Here is a 19,480-nt window from a genome sequence, read left to right on the forward strand (position 1 = left end):
CCTTATACCACGACTCAGTCTGGTTACCTGCTGCTCACAATATGTTGAATGACTGTGCAATAGCTAAAACGTCAGAGCAGGATGGATTTTCACATTTGAGGGCACACTCTTGCATCACATCATTTAGAGCTAAAAGAATGATAGCATCTCTCACAATCTGATCAGCATACAGCTCTTTGTGCACATCAGAAATGAAGTGACAATGATGACTGAACACTGGATGTCAGCCACCCATGCTCGATAGAATTGATGTGGTTGCTTTGGACAACTGTAAAACTCAACCCGGGATGCATTAACATGGGTGCACTTGCAGAAGGATTTTGAAAGAAGCTCACACATTTGTTGAAATGTTAAAGAAGGTGACCTGAAGATGGCAAAATAAATTGCAGAAAGTGGTTGCTATGAGAATAAAATAAAATATCTTAAAGTGTACAGCTGTTGGTAAAGTTTATTTACATTGAAAAGGTCCAGCAAAGGGACGAGTTGACATACGACTTGATACATGCTTGGGGATATCCATGAAAGTTTTGTTGCGAACATGTCTCATATGCATCCCATTCCTCAGTGGATGCATCATATGTAGGAAAGAGGGTCAGATAAACCATGGGTGCTGCAGAGGGCAAAATTGCAGTCAACACTGGCTGAGGAGCATGCCGACTAGACAAAACAGAAGCCAATGATTGAAGTACGTGAGTTTGATTCCCCAGCATATGTGATCTGTGGTGCAATGCTGTGGTGAATGGTTCTTGCTGTTTGACCAACCAAAATAAAATATTCTGTATAACACCCTCAGCCATTGTGAGAATAAATGGAGGACCAACCAGAGTAGAAATTTGCATGGAGAGCAGAACGACACTTATCACTAATTATGTTGTAATTGGGTATATGTGCAACATGACCACTAGACAGAAGACAACTTTGTTGCATGGAAGCATTAACAACTTGAACATAGTATATAAGTAACATTCAGAACCAAGTACATACACAAAGAGCTGTAGCAATACACATAGAGATCGGAGACTGAGCATAGCTCAGCTAGCCTTAAATAGACTGGGGCCTGTGGCGGGCTCTGAGAGTGACTGCGCACACACACACACACACACACACACACACACACACACACACACACATTCCTCTGCAGATGACATAGCACTGCTGCACTGCACTGCACTGCAGAACCAACTTAATGTCTCTCTAGGAAGCATAACACTAGAGCCATTAATTCCAGTCATTATCCACGAGATGAAAATATTATTCTAGTTAACTGAGCCACTCCATTTCAGACATAACAATGAGAGTTCAAATGTCTCTAAGCACTATGGGACTTAACATCTGAGATCATCAGTCCCCTAGACTTAGAACTACTTAAACCTAACTAAGCTAAGGACATCACACACATCCATGCCCGAGGCAAGATTCAAACCTGCAGCCGTGGCAGTAGCATGGTTCTGGACTCAAGCGCGTAGAACTGCTCGGCCACAGTGGCCGGCTCAATGAGTGTTAATGTGAAACTTCAACCATGTAAGGTTCTACAGTGTTGTTTAAGTATACACAATTATTTGTTCTCCTCACAGTTCAGCCTTCAAATTCGATTTCCATCAGTCATCAACAAATGAAATCCATTTAAATTTGGTGTTAATCCAAATTCCAATGCCATATGGAACACCCAACAGAGTCCATCTCAAACTCTTTGTTCACAAGTGGTAATTTGAAGTGTTATAATGTCCACTACGGAACATATCCATTGGACAAACTAGACAACCACAGGTGACGCTAACTGTGTCCTGGAGTCAGTGCTTGTTCATCAGCTCACGCCAACTGACAGGCTCACACGTTCTATGTCCAGCACCCAGGAGCCATTCACAGGTGACGCTTGTGTCACAGCAGTGATGTACTGCCAGCAAGATGTGCTGTTTAGTGCCACAATGCCGTATTCTGATCTAAGTAATTTGATTGCAAGTGGTAATTTGAAATCTTAAAATGTCACTGAGCGACTTGGTGCAGTTGTTAGCACACTGCACTAGCATTCGGGAGGACATTGGTTCAAACCACATCCGGCCATCCTGATTTAGGTCTTCCGTGATTTCCCTAAAACACTTCAGGCAAATGCCGAGATGGTTGCTTTGAAAGGGCATGGCCAACTTTCTTCCCCTTCCTTCCCTAATCCAATAGGACCAATGACCCTGCTGTTGGGACCCCTCCCCCAAATCAGCCAAACAATCTTAAAATGTCAAAGATATTGAACAGTATTGGATTATAGTATGAAGGCATGGTAAAATGACTATTGAAGACATGCAAGCTTAACAAGAGGGATCAGTAACTTTACTTGTTTAAACTTACATGTCTTTAGAATGTCCTGACACATGAGGATTGCCCAGAAATTAATGCACCACATTGTTTATCTTCAACAATTCTTTATTGTATATAGTGGGAATTACACACACAAAAGAATGGTGTTTTATGTGGACACCCTGTTTTTCCACGTAATCTCCATCACATTCTATGGCCTTCCTCCAGCTTGAAACAAGGGCATGTATTCCATGTCAGTACCAATCCCTGTCCTGGTGGCAGAACCAGTGTTTCACCATGTGAATCACCTCCTCATTGTCCTCAAAATGTCTTCCATGAATGGCATCCTTTAATGGCCCAAACAAGTGGAAGTCTAAGGAGGCTAGGTCAGGGCTGTAGTGTGGTTGGGGTAACACTGTCCAACCCTGTTTTGCGATGTGTTCAGCAGTCCTCAGACTTGTGTGGGGCCAAGCATTATCATGTTGCAGCAAGACATCTCCTGGGTTGCTGTGACACTGAAGTTGCCAGAAGTGAGTCTTTAGCTTTCTTAATGTGTTGACATATGCTTCTGAATTAATGGTACCACCTCTTAGCATCATATCAATGAGAATAACACCTTCACAGTCCCAGAACGTGGTGATGATGACCTTACCAGCAGAAGCAACTGCTTCTGGGACAAGAAGGCCTCCCCCTCGACTTCAAAACACTGTAACAAATTAAGACAAATTTTTTTTCTGTGCGATTTGTGATCCACCGTTAAACCCATCTTGCGCACTCTTTTTGAATATCCAAGAGTGCAGATAATTGTACCCACACTTCCTTTGCTGATTGACAGATGCAGTGCCAACTGCCAAATCGAAATCCATATGTTCTCATGAATGACGACATCAGCTCGCTGCAAAAAGGCCGGTGTGACAGCCGTGGATGCTCTCCCTGAGTGCTGAAAATCATGGATCTGTGCTGAACCACCTTCTGATGACCTCATCCTCCATGCCCAATGACTAACTGTACTTCTGTTGACAGCAGATGCTCCATAGACTTTGCGCGTGTGTGTTTTAATATTCCCCACAATTTCCTTCTCTGCAGTGAGAAATTCAAATACGGCATGTTGCTTGTAATGTGCATCACCTACAGAGGCCCTTTTGAAACTGTCCTGCAGCTACACTATCTGTTGTAAGTGATGGAAACTTGATGTGCTCACTCAGGAGACTTCAAAGAATACATAGATAATGTTTTGTATTCATAGCATTGTTTTTGGCCAATAAAAAGAATGTGATGCATTACTTTCTGGGCAACCCTTGTATATTCACATCAGCTGTGAAACTCGTTGAAACAAAAACAAAAATTTCCTTGGTAGTTACATGTAATCTGTTAACAGGAAACCTAACTCATTACTGTATTGGAAAGACTAATTCCATGTTTCCAAGCCATTACATAAGACATCGTAGCTGCCATGGTAGGCCAAGGTAAGCAGTTCTGCTATACGGGAAAAAAAGATGCTATTGCAACAAGGATCAGACAAAAAGTAATGTCTTTTTTTCTCCTTAAATAGAATTTGTTGAGCCCACTGCAGTAGTTTCATTCTGCATCAACAGATACCAGTACTTGCTGTCGCTTGCAAAATGACCGACATTGATGTTCAAATTAGACAGCATTCTGTAATAGAATTCTTGAACACAGAAGGTGAAATGACTATTCACATTTATGAAAGACTGAAAAATGTGTATGGTGATGCAACAGTAGATATCAGCACTGTTAGATGATGGGTTCGTCTCTGTAACTAAGCTGAAGGGCAAACCCCATTGGCTGCTGAAATGGGGAGTGGCAGGCCAGTGACTGCAGTGACTCCACACAGCACGAGACAATGGCATCATTTGTGGTGACCGTTAGGTGACTGTAGGTGATTTGTGTCACATTCCCTCCTTCAGTAAAGGCAGTGTGATGGCAATTATTCAATAGCTGAGATACTCAAAGGTTTGTGCAACTTGGGTAGCAAGAACATTAATCAACCAGAATAAAGAGACAATGAAAACAATTGCCTCCCAACTCCTGCAGCACTTCCATTTGGAAGGAGAGTAGTTTTGGGAAAAAAATTGTGACCAGAGATGAAATGTGGATTTATTCTTTTGAACCAGAATCAGAGAGACAGCCAGTGGAATGGCATCACAGAAACTCACCAAAGAAGAAAAAGTTCAAAACTGTGTGATTGGCAGTACAGTATTCTGCAATGCAGAGGGTGTGATTATGGTTGACTTTTTGGAGCAGGAATGCACGATACATTCTGTCCAATACATCAGAACCCTCTAACTGCTTAAAGCACATCTTCAGTGAGTTCACCCAACAAAAGCGGAGGTGGAGGTTCTTCTTTTGCATGATAATACAAGACCACACACCAGTTGTCACACCACTGAAGAGATTGTGAAAATGGGATGGAAAGTTTTGCCTCATGCCCCTACAGACCTGACCTGGCCCCATGAGTCCCATCTTATCAGGCCAGTAAAAGGAGCTCACCATGGAATTCACTTTGAAAATGAGGAGCCATGAAAACTTCCATTTGTCAGTGGCTTTGGAAGCAAGGCCTTGTGTTTTACCAGACTGGAATACATTTCCTTGTTAAAAGATGGACTGAAACTGTAGAAATGAATGGAGATTATGTTGAAAAGTCATAAATTAATTGTCAATATTGTGATTTTCAAATTAAGTAGTTGCAAGTTGTATAGGTTAATTATTGTCTTTTGCAACTGTAATGAAAGTCTTATTAAGGCCAGACAGGGTTTGCTTTATTCTAAAGCATCTTCAGTGGTAAGATCTTTTGTTGTTTACTGTACTCTTCTTCTTCTTCATCTTCTTCTTCTTCTTTGTCTTCCATGTATATGTGTTGGGTTTTTGCACACAGCACTTTGACTGCACTAAATATGTTCACATTTTTGTGTTGGGAAGTGTCACTGTCGTATCACCATTTCTTGTGTTTTGTTTTGCTATGAAATGGTGGGAGGACAGTGATGAACTAAATATATCCACATTTCTCTGTTGGAAGCATCACTGTCATCTCACCATTTCATGTGTTTTGTTTTACTATAAAATGGCAAGAAGACAGTGATACTTTCCAACACAGAAATGTGAATATATTTAGTGCAATGAAAGTGCTGTATGCAAAAACCCAGCACATACACAGTGAAGTAGAAGCAGAAGAATGCAGTAAACAACAATAAACTTGACCACTGACATTGCCTTAGAATAAAGTGATATGCTTCTTGTCTTAATACGACTTTCATTACAGTTGCAAAATATGGTAACTAGCCTATACAACATGTATATTTGCAACTGCAGAAAAAAGGGGCTGGAAGACAAATAAGACAAAATATACGTATATGCATTTGATATTCTTGACAAATAAAAATATAAATAAACGAATAAAAAAAAAGTAGGAGGCACTACTTTTTGACTGACTCTTGTATTTACTGATAGTATGTGATTTTACTTTTTTATGTTGTAATTCATGTAATTCACTGTTAATGTTCCATATTAGCTAGTATGCTTGAATGCTATGGTATATTTATGTAATTTACATATCAGCATTAGAAATACTATCCCTAATGAAACTTTTGTCTCTGTACCTCAAAGGAAAGTGAGATTTTGTTTCTACTTGCCTTTGCAGAATCCCTGGATGATGTGATGCATGTATACCAACGCATAAGTGCAATGTCATGTTACAAGATAGTATGTCTTTACATGGCTGTCTCGCTAGATGTGTGGTAACAATTTCATCAATAAATCACTTAAATGTGAGCTAGTTTAGGATGCCTGTAGATCATGTTGCTCTCTCTCTCTCTCTCTCTCTCTCTCTCTCTCTCTCTCTCTCTCAAGAAAACTGATCAGTCACTGTTCCTTACTACAGAAGTATGACTCACTCTTTCCTAGCATGCATCCTACAGTACAGCATCCACTGGTTTTCATCATTTGGTAAATTTATTTTATGGTTTTCCTGTCACCACACTTGTTCAGTTAACGTAAGAGAGATAAGGCATATGCTCCACCTGTCTGTATAATGTGTAAACGTTTTAAATAACCTTTTAACTATTTGTGTATAGTGTTTTCTGAGGTGAAGATTAGTGACTAGCCTAGCATTAGCTTAAATGAGCCAGGAAAAATGACTAAAAACCACACACAGACTGTCTTGATAACAGCATACAAAACTATCTTTTACATTACTGTGAGTTGGTGCACTGCTAAAGTAACATTAACAGTTTGTGGATAAAGTTATTTAAAAACTCTTCAAGGTTTTTAAATAAAACAAATATTATTAATGTTCTAAATCCTTATTTTTGATGTATATATTTATTTCTCAACATAGGTACCTTGGTAAACACATTTCTCCCAGTGAGAGCCAGTTTGTTGATACCGTCACTACAGAATGTTTGAATTGGTTGACAGAGCTACCACCTCACCTCTGCTTGCACTGCTTCATCACTATCAAAATGAAGTCCTCAAAGATGTTTTTTAAGCTTTGGAAATAGGTAAAAATCAAATGGGGCCAAGTCAGGGATGTATCGAGGATGTTCAGTGACAAAGAACCCAACGCATCAGATTGTTGCAGATGTCACAATGCTCATATGCAGTCTGGCATTGTCATGCTGAAGGAGAAGATGCTTCATGTGTGGGTGCACTGTTCAAATTCGAAACTTGATTACAGCATTCTGTTTCTCACTCATTGACATAGTTATGTTACACACCACATTGTTACATGCTAGAATTCAGAGCCATCTAGCAGCAGAGAGCTGCAGATATGTAGACATGGAGAATGAAGATGTAGAATCTTAATAATGTTGTTTTATTTAAAAATCTTTAAGGGTTTTCACATAAAAAATTTGAGGGCATTCCTTTTCAGCACACCCTCATATAAAGCTTCCATAACCTTTGTTACACATGGAAAATGCTGTTTTCTTTGTATTCTCTCCTAACGTGAAACAAAGATACACAGTTGCAGTACATTAAATTAACTATGACCCTTGTAAGTCTTCATTATTAGCTGCAACTTTGTATGTGATTGTCCAAATAAACAGCACACAGAATCAATTATCCTGAGAGAGATCTGCTAAGACTTCAAAACAAATGTCACAAGAATGAGACAAAGAATTGTTTGCTGCACAAAATTTATTCAGGGTAAATGGCTACACAACTCACCTGTGAAGGTGTTGTCCATCCTTACTGCATGTGAAAGCAGCTCATCTTGTAATCATTTTTTTAAAGAATCTAAGAGGTTGAAGCACTCAAAATTCACAAGCACAAGTATCACAACAGTTTCAAATATTTCCCTGAAATATGCTGACACCACCAAAGTGTTTGACAATTTTCTGTACAAAATTGCATTAAAGTAGTCTCTCCAGTTTAGTAATGGGCTCACCAATTTCAAGTGAAGATTGTCAGAAATTTGATGAAGACAGTTGTGACATACATATTTTGCTGATGGGGTGGATTAGGCTGTGAAGGAGAATGAATGAACTCCAAAATATGACAGAGTTGTTAAAACAGACGGTAAACTCTTGAAAATCTTATAACACAAGACACATAGAATGTAGATATGATAAAAATAGTCTACTGAAACTTCAATTCATTTAGACACCAGTAATAGAAATGGACATTGCAAAGGAAAGAGATGAAATGAGAACATAACTGATTTGGTAAATAATAGCTACTACTCTGGCCAAAGGAGCAGCAGCTATTAAATTTTGAGACATCTGCAACAGAATAAGAGTAAATTTTTCAATAATACCAGAAACATGTTAAAATTAATAGCAAAAGTAACCTTTAAACATTTTTTAAACTGATTCCTTGATGTGTAACATTGTATTGTCATTTTATTTATCTGGTTTTTGATGTTAGAATTGTTTTACTGTCATGGCAGACAGCTAAGTTCATTAGCAATGATGCCTCATTTGTTCTGAATTAAAACACTTGGTGGTATTTACTGTGTTTAGTTCTGTAATATAATTCCTCTAGTTATGAATCATTATTGTGTTCCCAACTGTTTTGGTAAATCAGTGACATTGTGTGCAAAACATTATTCCTCATGCATGGCTAGAGTGATTTCTTTGGAAGACCTTGTCTAACTCAGACAGAAATACTTCAAGTCTGTTTATATTTGTGTGAATTGTTAAGCAGTAACAGTTAATCAGTAATGGTCCAACTAACTGTAGCAACATTATCAGCAATAATTACGGTGATATTTGCCATAACAAGTCCACAGATTCCTCACACTGATTGTTAAACAATGTTTTTTAAAACTTTCTCAAGGCACTAATATTCCATTTAAAAATGTTATGTTTTATGCCATAATATATGATATGGATTTTTGGTTCAATAGGCATGAAGTGTATGATTTTCGCTACAACACCCAACAGCCAATGTTTCAAGATGTGGTGTCACTTGCTCGGGCAAATGGCTTATTCTACTGGACCAATGGAGTTCAAATATTTTCTGAAGAGTATCATAAAGAGACAAATAGTTATTATCATTTTGCGTTTCCTGAAGTGGATCACAGATATGTTGCTGTCTGTGTAGACTTACCATCTACACAACCAATGCCAGTTCCAGTAAATCCACCTACAAATGTTCAAGCCGTTTTAGGTACAGATATTGCAAAAGTGTCCTGGCAGGCACCACATCTGCTTGGAGGACAAGGTAAATATGTCTGTATATATATGTTAGTAACTTCACAGGAAGTCTGTGTTTCTGTATCTCCATTAAATTGTGTCACACATAAACATCACATTATTGTCATGATGTACTTGTTGTAAATTAAGGAAAGCAAGTAAAATATGCATTATAAAGTAAATTTTGTTTCATGTGGTACCAATATAACTGAATTTGTATTGTCAGTAGACAATTTACCTATGAAAATATTGAAATAAAATAACATTTTCACATATCAGTAATACAAACTGAAAATGTTCCACTTCAGCTCTAATAATTAATATAATTGCTCCGAAGACCAACACAAATCTCATGGTGAGACCATGTTCTGTTGGGAACTGTTTTTGTTGATGTCTATGATTATAGTCGTGTCAGAGCATTTTACAACTCTTCTAAAGTTCACAGACAGGAACAGGGTTAGCCAGACATCAATAATAATATTCTTCAAGTGTTAAATAGGATGGTTATCTGAAGCCAAAGCTGACCACTTTATGTTTTAAGTTCCTCAGAGAAAAGCCACCCCAAATAAGTCCGCTTGTACCTTGTGCATATTGAATAGGTGGTAATGTATTCTGGATTTGTTCCAGGTCACTTTCTTCGAGAACAAATTTTGTAGAAAAACTGAAATTCATTTACAAGCATGATTAAGTGACACTGCAGTTTAATTCTGTGTGCCAACCAGGACTCAAACTAAGAACCTTGCCTTTAATGTGCAAATTCTCATAAGTTGATCACTACAAGTTCTAAATTTGACTCCTAATCTGGTAGACAGTTTTAATGTCGCAGGAAATTTCAAATCAGCACACATTCTGCTGGAGAGTGAAAATTCTTTTTGGGAAATGACACTGCATTGGGATCTAATGCAGATCTGATCAAGCCTGTTTCATTATAGCCAGTAATGGGAATCACAGTTTGTTCATGAGACACATTGCCTTAAGTGACTCATATTTCTGGTGTACAAATGATCATGGAATGAGCACTGATCAGTCTTGCAGCTTCCTATGTTTTTGGTCTGGTTACAGCTTTCAAATTGCATACTGTAACAGGTCATTGCTGCCTGCTAGTTATCAGTTGTGTTTTTGTTCACTGTTGCACTACATAAGCACTCTGAGACAAGTCTTGGCTGTGTAAACAGCCAATCTCATTATTCCAACATATGTGCTACCACACCAGTTCCACAACTGCTAAACTGCTTGACTTTGAAATGTGTTCCCATTTTTTAGTTTATATTAGTTTGAAGTGATTGCTTTTCTTCTGGATAATTTAAAACGTATTTAACATTTTCTTTTCATTCCTTAAAATATTACAAAGAAAGGAAGATTTTCATAGGTAAACAACATTATCATATATCAAACTGATATTGGAAAATCCTGAGAGAAATGAGTAAAATGGGTTCATCATATTGTAGGGGACCTGAGCAGTCAGTGAGAGAATAAGCATGAACTTGATCATTTTAGCTCAGATGTAATGTTCAAATTCCTGGTTATATACCTACCAAGCATGTGAACAGTAAGCTACATTTATGACTCCCCTGATTGAACTGACTAAATTGTTTAAAGCTATTTACACTACTGCTCTGAAATCATTTCACAAAAGCTGGAATATTCTGATATCCTTTGAAATTTGTGTAGATGTTTTCATATGTTTCAATTTTTGTTTATTTTACTGGAACACAAACTGTCAAGCACCAAGTTTAATTTTATCTGATTAACAGAAGTTCATCTCATAAAATGAGTGTAATAAAGTATAGAATTTTGTATTTTCTATTTTAAATGTATAGGTGTATAGAAATTTTTGTTGTTTTGTCACAATATTTTATGTTTGTGATGATTTCATTCACTGTAACAAGTTATCCTTGAAGAGAACAGTTATAAATATATGTTTTCTGTACTCGTATTTTATTTAGAGGTGGTGCTAGTTTTACCTTCCCTGAGGAAAATAGAAAACTAAATGTTTTATTGTTCTGCAATGGCTGTTTACAGGGAAAGGAGCATGGCAGAACTGGTCATATGAACTCCATATTGAAGATGTAGTCCGTAATGTAACAATATTCAAGCAAGGAATTAACACTACTTCCTGTACTGTTCAAAATTTAGTGGGAAATAGCAAATACATTATCAAAACTGCCGCCTACACTAGTGCTGGAAAAGGTCCTTGGTCATCAGAGTTTAAAGGGAAGACACTGAAATCTCGCACTGATGGGAAATACCCATCGGTAATCTGGTCTGCTGCAGAGGGATTGCTAAAATCAGATATTATGGGTGAAAATGTAGAGACTTTGGTACACAAATCAAATTTGAAGGTAAAACTTACTTCAGTGCTCTTTTACAGTAAACGATTTCTTTAGTCATTGTATTTATTATTTCTTTACGTGTGTTATCAATATGGAGAAGTTCATATCACACATTTTCAGTGGCTGCAAATCTAATTTTGTATCTATATCATTGTCTCCCAGCAAGTTGTGATTAAGTGGAGTTGTGTGTTTGAAACCCTACCTCTTTCCTGTACTCAGCTACTTGACGTCCATCCATAAACAAATAAAATTCATTCAAAAATGCAGCTCATCAGTTCTGTAAATTTTTAACCTTCAAACAGAGCAAATAAATAATAGTTTCTTGCTACAACAAATTATCATCTACACACATCAAAAAATGTTTTGCGTCACCCTGGTTTGCAGAACTCCTGAAGATAGACATTGACTGTGGACATGTTATCACAGACACAGTCCCTCTGACTGTTGAGAGATTTCACTAAACCTGCCCAAAGATGTAAACAACCATGCATGAGCAGCGCCTATTAGATGGAGGGGGTCCGATAGCCGATCAGTTCCAGTCATTCCACCAGGAAGAAGGCACACGGCTCGTGTCGTCTGTAGTTCAGCCATGCCTAGACGGTAAATACCGCGGATTGATTGTGTCCACATTGTTACTTTGTGCTGGGAAGGGCTCTCAACAAGGGAAGTGTGCAAGCATCACAGAGTGAACCAAAGTGATGTTCTTCAGACATGGAGGAGATACAGAGAGACAGGAACTGTTGATGACATGCCTTGCTCAGGCCGCCCAAGAGCTACTTCTGCAGTGGATGACCGCTACCTACATATTATGGCTCAGAGGAACCCTGATGGCAACGCCACCATGTTGAATAATTCTTTTTGTGCAGCCACAGGATGTAATGTTATGACTCAAACTTTGCGCAATAGGCTGCATGATATGCAAATTCGCTCCCGACGTCCATGATGAGGTCCACCTTTGTAACCCCGACACCATGGAGCACAGTAGAGATGGACCCAATGACATGCTGAAGGGACCACTCAGGACTGGCATCGCATTCTCTTCACAAGATGAGTGTCACATATGTCTCCACCCAGACAATCGTTGGAGACGTGTTTGGAGGCAACCCGGTCAGGCTGAATGCCTTAGATGCACTGTCCAGCGAGTGCAACAAGGTGGAGGTTCCCTGATGTTTTGGGGTGGCATTATGTGGGGCCGACATATGACACTGGTGGTCATGGAAGGCTCCGTAACAGCTGTATCATACATGAATACCATCTTCCAACTGATAGTACAACCATATTGGCAGCATATTGGTGAGGCGTTCATCTTCATGGACAACAATTCATTCCCTGATCGTGCATGTCTTCTGAATGACTTCCTTCAGGATAATGACATCACTTGATTAGAGTGGCCAGCATGTTCTCCAGACATGTACCCTATCAAACATGCCTGGAATAAGAAACTTCCTGGCAGATTGAAACTGTGTGCCCGACCGAGACTAGATCTCGGGACCTTCGCCTTTCGCAGGCAAGTGGTCTACCATCTGAGCTACCGAAGCATGACTCACACCTGGTCCTCACAGCTTTACTTCTGCCAGTATCTCATCTCCTACCTTCCAAACTTTACAGAAGCTCTCCTGCGAACCTTACAGAACTGGCACTCCTGAAAGAAAGGATACTGCGGAGACATGGCTTAGCCACAGCCTGGGGGATGTTTCCAGAATGAGATTTTCACTCTGCAGCAGAGTGTGCACTGATATGTAACTTCCTGGCAGATTAAAACTGTGTGCCCGACCGAGACTCGAACTTGCGACGTTTGCCTTTTGCGGGCAAGTGCTCTACCATCTGAGCTAATAAGTTCGAGTCTTGGTTGGGCACACAGTTTTAATCTGTCAGGAAGTTTCATATCAGTGCACACTCCACTGCGAAGTGAAAATCTCATTCTGGATGCCTGGGATAGACTGAAAATGGCTGTTTATGGACAATGTGACCCACCAACCATTCTTAGGGATCTATGCCGAATAGCCATTGAAGAATGGGACAATCTGGATCAACAGTGCCATAATGAACTTGTGGATAGTATGCCACAACAAATATAGGTATGCATCGATGCCAAAGGATGTGCTACTGGGTATTAGAGGTATCGGTGTGTATGGCAGTTTGGACCACCACCTCTAAAGGTCTCGCTGTATGGTGGTACAACATGCAATGTGCGGTTTTCATGAGCAATAAAAAGGGCAGAAATGATGTTTAGTTGATCTCTGTTCGGATGAGGGCTCAGTTGGCATCCCTTCGCTCACAGCTGCAGGCGGCGCTGACTTCGGTCGCGCAGCTTGAGGCTGTTGCCAATGGGCACCACTGTGGGGAGCCGGACTTGGGTATCACGAGGATGTCAACCTCGTCCCATCTGTCCCCAGATCGATCTGCTGCTGTGGTTGCCCCGGTTGCTGCCTGCAGTGGGGCTGAGCCTTCGCCTGTGGTTGATTGGGAGGTCATTCCAAGGCATGGCAGGCAGTGAAAGGTGTCCCCGGAGGCTGATCAGAAAGCCTCCCTGGTGTGTCTGACAAACAGGTTTCAGGTACTGTCTCTGGCTGAGCCAGATGCAGCTGCCTGCCCTGTTTCAGAGGATGATTCTCAGCCTTCAAGGTCTGGGCAATCGCAGAGGGTGGGCTTATTGGTAGTTGGGAGCTCCAATGTTAGGCGCGTAATGGGGCCCCTTAGGGATATGGTGGCTAAGGAGGGGAAGAAATCCAGCGTGCATTCCGTGTGCATTCTGGGTGGAGTCATTCCTGATGTGGAAAGGGTCCTTCTGGATGCCATGAAGAGCACAGGGTGCAGCCAGCTGCAGGTGGTGGCACATGTTGGCACTAGTGACGTGTGTCGCTTTGGATCTGAGGAAATTCTCTCTGGATTCCAGTGGCTATCTGATTTGGTGAAGGCTGCCAGTCTTGCTTATGAGATGAAGGCAGAGCTCACCATCTGCAGCATCGTTGACAGAACTGACTGCGGACCTTTGGTGCAGAGCCGGGTGGAGGGTCTGAATCAGAGGCTCAGACGATTTTGCTACCGTGTTGGCTGCAGATTCCTTGACTTGCGCCAGAGGGTGGTGGGGTTTCGGGTTCTGCTGAATAGGTCAGGAGTTCACTACATTCAGCTGGCGGCTACACGGGTAGCGGAGGCTGTGTGGCGTGGACTGGGTGGTTTTTTAGGGTAGAAGGCCTCGGGAAAGTACGGGGTGGGCTGCAATCTCAAAGGGTGCATGGCAAATACAGGACGTGCTTGGATCAAGGAATAGTCAGAATTGTAGTTGTAAATTGTTGTAGTTGTGCTGGAAAATTCCCTGAGCTTCAAGCGCTAATAGGAAGCACAGAAGCTCAAATTGTTATAGGTACAGAAAGCTGGCTAAAGCCTGAAATAAGTTCTACAGAAATTTTTACTAAGTCTCAGACGGTGTTCAGGAAAGATAGATTAGGCAGAATTGGTGGTGGAGTGTTTGTGTCTGTCAGTAGTGGTTTATCTTGTAGTGAAGTCGAAGTAGATACTCCATGCGAATTGGTATGGGTGGAGGTTATACTTAACAGCCGAACTAAGTTAATAATTGGCTCCTTCTACTGACCCCCAGACTCCGATGATATAGTTGCCGAACAGTTCAGAGAAAATTTGAGTCTCGTAACAAATAAATACCCCACTCATACAGTTATAGTAGGTGGGGACTTCAACCTTCCCTTGATATGTTGGCAAAAATACTTGTTCAAAACCAGTGGTAGGCAGAAAACATCTTCCGAAATTGTCCTAAATGCTTTCTCTGAAAATTATTTCGAGCAGTTAGTCCACGAACCCACGCGAATTGTAAATGGTTGCGAAAACACACTTGACCTCTTAGCCACAAACAATTCAGAGCTAATAGAGAGCATCATGACTGATACAGGGATTAGTGATCACAAGGTCGTTGTAGCTAGGCTCAATACCGTTTCTTCCAAATCCACCAGAAACAAACGCAAAATAATTTTATTTAAAAAAGTGGATAAAGTGTCACTAGAAGCCTTCCTAAGAGACAATCTCCATTCCTTCCTAACTGACTATGCAAATGTAGACGAGATGTGGCTCAAATTCAGAGATATAGTAGCAACAGCAATTGAGAGATTCATACCTCATAAATTGGTAAGAGATGGAACTGATCCCCCATGGTACACAAAACAGGACCGAACGCTGTTGCAGAGGCAACAGAAAAAGCATGCGAAGTTCAGAAGAACGTGAAATCGCGAAGATTGGCTAAAATTTACAGACACGCAAAATTTGGCACGGACTTCAATGTGAGATGCCTTTAATAGGTTCCACAATGAAACATTGTCTTGAAATTTGGTAGAAAATCTGAAGAAATTCTGGTCATATGTAAAGTACACAAGTGGCAAGACGCAGTCAATACCCTCACTGCACAGTGCCGATGGTACTGTTACCGACGACTGTGCCGCTAAAGCGGAGTTATTGAATGCAGTTTTCCGAAATTCCATCACCAGGGAAGATGGCGGGAATATTTCAGAATTTGAAACACGAACAGCTGCTAGCATGAGTTTCTTAGAAGTAGATACCTTAGGGGTTGCGAAGCAACTCAAATCGCTTGATACGGGCAAGTGTTCAGGTCTAGATTGTATATCGATTAGGTTCCTTTCAGATTACGCTGATACAATAGCTCCCTACTTAGCAATCATATACAACCGCTCGCTCACTGATAGATCTGTACCTACAGATTGGAAAATTGCGCAGGTCGCACCATTGTTTAAGACAGGTAGTAGGAGTAATCCATCGAACTACAGACCTATACCATTGACGTTGGTTTGCAGTAGGGTTTTGGAGCATATACTGTATTCAAACATTATGAATCACCTCAAAGGGAATGATCTATTGATATGTAATCAACATCGTTCTTGTGCAACGCAGCTAGCTCTTTATTCGCACGAAGTAATGGCCATTATCGACAGGGGATCTCAAGTTGATTCCGTATTTCTAGATTTCCTCACAAGCGACTTCTAATCAAGCTAATCAAGCTGCGGGCCTAAGGGGTATCGTCTCAGTTGTGCGACTGGATTCATGATTTCCTGTCAGGAAGGTCGCAGTTCGTAGTAATAGATGGCAAATCATCGAGTAAAACTGAATTGATATCAGGTGTTCCCCAGGGAAGCGTCCTGGGACCTCTCCTGTTCCTGATTTATATAAATGACGGGTGACAATCTGAACAGTTCTCTTAGGTTGTTTGCAGATGATGCTGTAATTTACCATCTAGTAAGTTCATCCGAAGACCAGTATCAGTTGCAAAGCGATTTAGAAAAGATTGCTGTATGGTGTGGCAGGTGGCAGTTGACGCTAAATAACGAAAAGTGTGAGGTGATCCACATGAGTTCCAAAAGAAATCCATTGGAATTCGATTACTCGATAAATAGTACAATTCTCAAGGCTATCAATTCAACTAAGTACCTGGGTGTTAAAATTACGAACAACTTCAGTTGGAAAGATCACATAGATAATATTGTGGGGAAGGCGAGCCAAAGGTTGCGTTTCATTGGCAGGACACTTAGAAGATGCAACAAGTCCACTAAAGAGACAGCTTACACTACACCTGTTCGTCCTCTGTTAGAATATTACTGCGCGGTGTGGGATCCTTACCAGGTGGGATTGACGGAGGACATCGAAAGGGTGCAAAAATGGACAGCTCATTTTGTATTATCACATAATAGGGGAGAGAGTGTGGTAGATATGATACGCGAGGTGGGATGGAAGTCATTAAAGGAAAGACGTTTTCCGACGCGGCGAGATCTATTTACGAAATTTCAGTCACCAACTTTCTCTTCCGAATGCGAAGATATTTTGTTGAGCCCAACCTACATAGGTAGGAATGATCATCAAAATAAAATAAGAGAAATCAGAGCTTGAACAGAAAGCTTTCGGTGTTCGTTTTTCCTGCTCGCTGTTCAGGAGTGGAATGGTAGAGAGATAGTATGATTGTGGTTCGATGAACTCTCCACCAAGCACTTAAATGTGAATTGCAGAGTAATCATGTAGATCTAGATGTAGATTCCAGTTTTTTATATAGGTTCCGGAACTCTCGGAACCGAGATGATGCAAAACATTTTTTGATTTGTGTATTTGATTTACTATAAGAAACTGATCCTAACAGTCTTCCCTTTCCAGAATGAGATTTTCACTCTGCAGCGGAGTGTGCGCTGATATGAAACTTCCTGGCAGATTAAAACTGTGTGCCCGACCGAGACTCGAACTCGGGACCTTTGCCTTTCGCGGGCAAGTGCTCTACCAACTGAGCTACCGAAGCACGACTCACGCCCGGTACTCACAGCTTTACTTCTGCCAGTACCTCATCTCCTACCTTCCAAACTTTACAGAAGCTCTCCTGCGTGCTTCGGTAGCTCAGTTGGTAGAGCACTTGCCCGCGAAAGGCAAAGGTCCCGAGTTCGAGTCTCGGTCGGGCACACAGTTTTAATCTGCCAGGAAGTTTCAGTCTTCCCTTTATGTATCATAGTGTGTATTCTAGTGGTATTATGTGTACTGTGAAGCAAAGTAACTATACAGAGCAGGAACAATATAATATACTAGACAGTTGTTGGTGGAGTGTAAATAATGCAAGGCATGGAGGTAATGACTTACCATATAACTGAAACACTGAGTGATTAATGGACACACAAACAACTCTGAAAACAATCCTCAGCTTTTGAACATCGTACTTCTTCATAGTTAACTAATACAAAACACACACATAGAAAGGCATGGCTATATTGACCCATTAGACTATGATGTCTAGGTGCTACAACACCTTTATCAACTAGCTCTGAAGAAGGACATTGTCTGAAAGCTCAGCAACATTTTAATCAAATGTTTTTATGTGCCTGTCAACCATGCATCATCTCAACTACACAGCGAGTCGTTATCTTTACTCCCTTCATTAGTAGAAAAATATAAAAGATATACTACTTCACATACATGTCTTATATTTTTATAGAATTATTTTTTGCATGATTTACATTGTTTAAAACTTTTTCATGGTTTCAGGATGAACATGGTGAATATCACATCACAGACATTGCTTGGTATGATGATAAACTGTACTTAGTTACAAATACAACTCATGTTTATTGGTTCAATTTAACAAGTCATAAGAGAGGAAAAATAAAAGAAATTGATTCCGTTGGGAGTATTGCTGTAGACTGGTTGGGAAAAAAGTTATATTGGTCCAGTCCTAAACAGCAGTTGGTAAGTGTTAGAGAGTCACTGTATTCATTTTAAGCAACAAGGTTTGACAAAGATATCATTAATATGTGACAATGCATACATTATATTTCAGATCATTAGAGGAAACCTGAATGGTACTCACCAGGAACCATTACGAATTCTTACAGTAGCAAAGGAGCTAAATATTGATTCAGTTCATGCATACATTTATTGGTCAACAGGTCATTCTGTTGAATGTTCCAGGCTCAATGGTGAAGACAGGCATTCATATTATCCTGCAGAACTCTTTTCTGGAAAACAAGGTATCCCCTGTATTCTTATGCTGCTGTTATTAGTGTAGGATACAATCCATGTATAGTCTCTGTAATTAAAATAAGTAATGATATATCCCTTTGTGTAGTGTGTTGGCAGTGAAAACAGTTTAGTTGCTGACAGTTCCCTGTGATAACTGCTGTTATAAACCCAGTGAAGCTGGCATATGACAAAGGGGGGTTAAGTGTACAGTATTAAATGTGAATGTTGTATGTTTTGTTTGCCCTTTAGTATTGGTCACTGTTACCATATTAGATAGTTCTGTATGTAATAATTATCAACATTACAGTGAATACCATTACTCTTTTACCCAGTTACATCTGTATGTAATAATTATCAACATTACAGTGAATACCATTACTCTTTTACCCAGTTACAGAGGAGAGTGGACTACATTATTTGATCCTGTAGCACAAAACATTGTATCTGGTCATGAATTTCTGTGGAACAGATATCTGGTATAACCAGAATATGACTCAGAGAGTTTAGTGGGAACTTAGTAATACTCTGTGTAGTGACTGACAGCTTCTATTTTAAAAGCTCTGAGCTGACAATTAGCAGAATATACAGATATGGTGTATCTGGTGATACCTTGAGTAGGTTTCTGTCATGCTACAACCATCTGTTATACATTCAATGACTGATAACCTTTCCTCTTTAGTACAGTGAATGGTA

At 40.1% G+C, this 19,480-nt stretch overlaps 1 protein-coding gene across 1 annotated transcript in view; it reads left to right on the forward strand.

Moving 5' to 3' along the window:
• The window catches only part of LOC126470562 (proto-oncogene tyrosine-protein kinase ROS), a 564,149-nt gene that overhangs the window by 397,934 nt on the left and 146,735 nt on the right, over positions 1–19,480 (forward strand). The window contains exons 11-14 of the mRNA XM_050098499.1: positions 8,654–8,970; positions 10,965–11,284; positions 18,314–18,514; positions 18,606–18,795. Of these exons, the coding sequence (XP_049954456.1) occupies positions 8,654–8,970; positions 10,965–11,284; positions 18,314–18,514; positions 18,606–18,795 (1,028 nt within the window). The remainder of the gene's footprint in view (positions 1–8,653; positions 8,971–10,964; positions 11,285–18,313; positions 18,515–18,605; positions 18,796–19,480) is intronic.

Source organism: Schistocerca serialis, chromosome 3, assembly GCF_023864345.2.
Source record: "Schistocerca serialis cubense isolate TAMUIC-IGC-003099 chromosome 3, iqSchSeri2.2, whole genome shotgun sequence".
NCBI classification, from domain to species: Eukaryota; Metazoa; Arthropoda; class Insecta; order Orthoptera; family Acrididae; genus Schistocerca; species Schistocerca serialis.